This window comes from Gavialis gangeticus, unplaced genomic scaffold, assembly GCF_001723915.1.
Source record: "Gavialis gangeticus isolate Ggan-Ray unplaced genomic scaffold, GavGan_comp1, whole genome shotgun sequence".
In the NCBI taxonomy this organism is placed as follows: Eukaryota; Metazoa; Chordata; order Crocodylia; family Gavialidae; genus Gavialis; species Gavialis gangeticus.
In genome coordinates this window covers 116,918,243-116,923,470 of record NW_017729025.1, presented here as the reverse complement: position 1 = coordinate 116,923,470, position 5,228 = coordinate 116,918,243, and the positions used below count along the sequence as shown (strand labels likewise).

The 5,228-nt window shown below is 38.6% G+C and overlaps 1 protein-coding gene across 1 annotated transcript in view; it reads right to left on the bottom strand.

Annotated features, from left to right (window-relative positions):
• The window catches only part of NELL1 (neural EGFL like 1), a 665,093-nt gene that overhangs the window by 461,120 nt on the left and 198,745 nt on the right, over positions 1 to 5,228 (bottom strand). Inside the window, exon 12 of the mRNA XM_019519959.1 lies at positions 4,545 to 4,673. Coding sequence (XP_019375504.1) covers positions 4,545 to 4,673 — 129 coding nt within the window. The remainder of the gene's footprint in view (positions 1 to 4,544; positions 4,674 to 5,228) is intronic.

Genomic DNA, 5,228 nt, shown 5'->3' with positions numbered 1-5,228 from the left:
GGACTTTAAGCTCCATATTGAGCAGCTCTGGCTGGATAGCCCAGAAAGGGGAGCAGAGCCTCATGATGGAGGAGACAGACTCCCAGTACTGTGCTGTCCAGCCAGAATTGTTCAGCTTGGGGATTAAAGTCCCCAGTGGGGGAAAGCCTCTGCTCACCCCAGCCAGAACTTTAAACCATGTGCTGGGCAGCTCTGGCTGAGCTGACAGCACAGGGAAACAGAGGCTACCAGTGGATGGAGCCTTCAGCGTCCTCCACAGGGGACTTTAAACCCCATGCTCAGCAGCTCTGGCCAGCTCGGCACCAGACTGCACCAGGGCTGGTTCCAGACCCCTATGTGGTCCCCAAACTGAGCTGACAACAAGCCAATCATGATCCTGAGTTCCCCCTACACATGCAGCATGGCATGAGGGATTGTTGGAATCGTGTATCAAATCCCATCATGCCTTTAAATAAATGTCTACCAGAGGCCTAAGACTCCTATTTCCTGAGCAAGTATTTTAACAAGTACAATATTATACAAAAGACAGCTATCTTGTCATCACCATCACCTTCTGGACTTAGGCACCTCTTTAAAAAATTAATGGTTACATTTGCCCGTATACAAAGGAATGATTTAGGTGTCTAAGTCCAGGTCACAGTTTTGAGTTATGAAACACAATCTCAAATAGACACCTAACTCAGAGGTGCAGGGAGGCAACTAAATCTGGAGAAGAAGTGGGCTCTCTCTCTCACTCTTCTTCAGTGTTTTCCATGGCCTCACTGCTGCCCCATTGCTCAGGTCCTAGATGTTGTCAATCCCATCCCTCACTCTGCTCATTCACTATACATGGAATTTAAACTCCTAAGTTTGTGAACTCTACTCTCAGAATCAGGTACCTAAAAGTTAGGCATGGCAACACTCAGCCCCTTTGGCTACAGAAAGACAGTCAGAAAGCCTAAGACTGAATCAATTCAATCTTTGAAGGTTAGTCTAAGCTGCACAGATTGAACTGATAAGCAAATGAACAGATATTCACTTTTGACTCCAGTAATGCAGCCATATGCATGCACTGGCCACGGCCAGAAGCTGGGGGACATTAGAGCACACCTCACTGCTGGGGTGGAGCAGACAGTTTGGGCCAAAGCTGCCCCCACACCCTATGAATGGGGGTGTGGAGAAGACGTGTAAAGCATCCTGGGATGCTGGGCTACTGAGTTAACTTGAATCTGGAGGGGAACTGGGACAGAAGTTCAATAAACCAATTTAACCTAAATCAGTTAAGTCTGATATTACATCCATCCAGGTTTATCTTAAACCAGTTTCAGTCATTTTGAAAGTGGTTTATGTGCACCGCTGTTGCGTTACAGATTTGAACCAGTTTCCAATCACTTACATTCTTGTGTACATACAAACTTTCCCATTTGCTCTTGAAAAGTGAAGAGATGTCTGGTTCTACAAGAGTCATTAGCTTGTTTCAGTAGCCTCATATATACAAAGTAAAGATGATATTAATTGTCACAGGGTAATGAAAATCTTCACAGAATAAAGATTACACATTTAATTCTTCCACTGAACTCTCAGAACAAATACTCTAAATGGCACAAAGTACATAAGGGCCAGAGAAGCAACTATTGTTTTTAGGGAGTAAAAGCTTAGAGTTTTTTTCAGCTTTAAGAAAATATGAAGGATCGCCAATGACATTCTTTAATCATTCTGGGTGGTTTTTAAAACTATTTTAACTAAAATCACCTTTATATTAATTATATTCATTTTTCCAAATTCATGTTTGAACAGAGATTAAGACCACCGGGGGAGGGAAAAAACAGCTGTTAGCAATGAACAGCAAATACTCTTCTGATTTTCTTTCTTCCTTTTTTTTTTTGATTTGGTGATTTTTTTTAATATATCTTAGCACCATAGCAAACTTTTCCTGTAACAATGAAAATGTAAAGATATAATGTTAAAAGTAACAAAAATACATAAAAAAACAAAAATAGACGAGTCAATGCAAGTTTTTCTAGGAGATGCTACGATGTCGAAACAATGCTGAAACAGGTAAGGGGTGCAAGACAATGGGATGAAGAAAGGCAAAATGACATCAGTGTAAGTCAGCATAAATGACAGTACAATATGGATAATGAAAAACAATACCATGCATTAAAAAATATAAAAAAAAAAAAAAAAATCAAATGCTCTTGGAGGGTATTTGAAACCTGAAAGTTAATGATCCACAATGTTCTCAGTTAAGGTGCCACTTACTAAATATGTCAGAATATGAGATATTTTAACTGCAGTGTCTCAGAAGAACTTATTGTATATGCCATTTATGTTTCTATCCTTAAGAACAAAAGAATTGAATTCAGAACACTGTCAGAAACTCATACAACGATTTCCTTGCTTCTACAGGTTGCGTCTCATTCTATTAAGACGACTATCGCATTTAATATGAACCTGATATACTTCACATATGAATACAAATCTGTAGGAAATCTGATACTGGGTCCAGATACTAAGCCAAATTCTCTCCTTGGGTGCGCATGTATGGCCACCATTGATTTCAGTGGCATCTGTGTATGCACCTGAGAGCAAAATTTAGTCAACTGACTATGAATTGAGTGTTATTCGATAGATAAAGCAGAAAGATGAGAGCAATTAGATAAGATAGAACCTGATCATATACAAGATGATCAGGCTTTGTGTAGGGCTCTTTTATTTCAGGGGGGTGTAGTAGGACTAAGTATTCCTTATCACCATGAACAAGAGATGTCACTAATGGATTTGACAAGCTATAGATCACTCAGCCACAGTACCTTCTCTTCCCCATACCATCCCAAATCACAAGCATTTCACAAAGCTAAATATCAACAGTTCTTTTTGGCACACTATTGTTCAAAACCCACTTTTTCTCTTCCTGACATCAAGCAACAGAATCATGCTTGATTTCCTCCCTTTGGTTCCACACAGATCCATATAAGACAAAGATTTGATATGTTCTGTAAAGTCAGCTAAATACTCTTAAACCAGGAATAGTTACTTTGTTCAGAGAGTTTCCCCCCTCCAGCACTGCTAATTTATAGAAAGAATCTCAAATACTACCATATTTTGAGTCAATATGTTTAACCTGTTATCATACAGAAAAAAGAACTATACAAGATGCAACAAAATTCACTGAAATCTGATTAAAGGAGTTTTCAGGATGAAAATATGTTTTGGTTTTATTTAGGATAGCTAGAAGAGGAGAGAGAACCCACACTGGGTGCTATATTGGAGCTAATAAAGAATCTTTTTAGATTTGAATTGATTTGTAAGTAGCTCTTGTAGCATCTATATAGAAGTTCCTTCCACTATCTCTACAACCTCTTAAAATACTGAATCTCTGCCATTACCCTGTGAAGTAAATCTTTGAAATTATTTTGTAGACTCTAAAATCATGTTTTAATTTTTTTTTTTCTTTTTTTTTTTAGAAGAGAGACTGTTCTGCTTCTAAAACATGAACTGACAGTTCTGTACGATTTATCATTCTTGTTTTAATTTGAAGAATGCCTTTATCCATCATGTCTAGAGGAGTCTTGGTCATTTATATATGATTTTAAAAATCTTCTCGACATATATTTTCATTTTAATTGCAAATGATACCAATGTAAATGTCTCTGTTTCATATTCTTCACTCGTCTCCCATTCCTACCATATAATTCAGCAGTTTGTCAAAAATGTCATTTCTTTTCCATCACCAGCACTGACAAAAGAAGAAAACTGGGAAATATTTCTAAAGATAGTATAGAAAAAGATGCAGGATGGTTAAAATCACAAACAGTACTCCCCCAGCATACAAAGTCTTTATATTTAAAAAAAATACAAAACTAAAGGAATGCCGTTTATGTCAAGTTACACATCACATCACACACATCACATTAAAGAATATACAGCAAGTAGTAGCTACTAAATTGCTCCCATCAAAAACATACAAGCAGGCTGTAGGAAATAGAACTCCACCAAAGAGAAAAGAACGAGAGTAATGCCATGCTGCATTCTTTCCCGAGGTGGAATAATACATCATTAGCAACAGAAAGTATCTCAACAGCATAAAAAAGTGCCTCCTGGGAAACATGTTTATTCTATACAATAGTAAGACCATTCCCAAAAATTATCTTACCCAAAGAAAGTACTGCAGGTTAATGTTTCTAGGTACAACTGCAATATACCCCGTCAGTAAAGGTGTTGTAAATTTCTTTGCAGGTGATGCTAAATAGCATCACTACCAAAGTTACTACCTCCATCAGTGGGAAAATGTATCCATCCTCAATACATTCCCAACAGCAAAAAAAGCTGCTATTAAGGAGATCAGAGCTTGGCACTACAGCTGCCAATGGACAGTCAGGCATCTGAATAGTCCCACTGACTTCCCAACTACCTTGTTTGTAGGCATGTTTGCAAATATAACACTGAAAGAGACAACTATCATAAAAAAGAATCTAATGATGTAATTCATTTTTAAGCCATTTCCTTAACAGTACATTTCTCAGTGGACTGCCAAGAAGATATTCACTGAATATCTTGTTTACCTTCACAATATGCTGAGTCCCCCTGGATAGAGACATAACCACTCTTGCATTCACAAGTAGCTTTTGTGTTCCAGTTTTTGCACTCTGAATTTTCACCACACCTGTGTCCTTCTGCACAAAAATTATGACCTGAAATACAAAGTGGACACAATTTTGTATTATAGCACACTAAATTCAAATAACCAGATTTCATATTTATATCTCACTATGCCACAAAAATGTGTGATGGTATGTCTCAAACATTTTAGTATGGAGGCACAATGGAGGGAAAATGCATGCTAGAGGTTCAAATGAGCATGAATGGAGGTTCAAATGAGTTCAAGGAAATATATACCACTTCATTTTTAGCTACCATAAAGTCAGGATAACAGAAGAGTGTTAATTAAACTACACTATTTTTTTAATGTCACATTATAAAAGATAAACTAAAATCAAAGTTTTACAAGTGGCACAGAGCCTGCACTGCTTCTCCAGCCTGGCCCCAAAGCAGCAGGGCCCACTCCACACCACAGCTGCAGAGCCAGGCTGGAGCTATGGTCCGTGCTCTGGGTTGCAGCACGGATGGAGTCTGCTGGCATGGAGCAAAAGTAGGGAAGGAAGCAGGCAAGGGGGAGAGACTTCTGTGGGGGAGATGGGAGAAAGCGGGAGCTGGGACCTGAGGCTGTCCACAGCAGAAGCAATGTG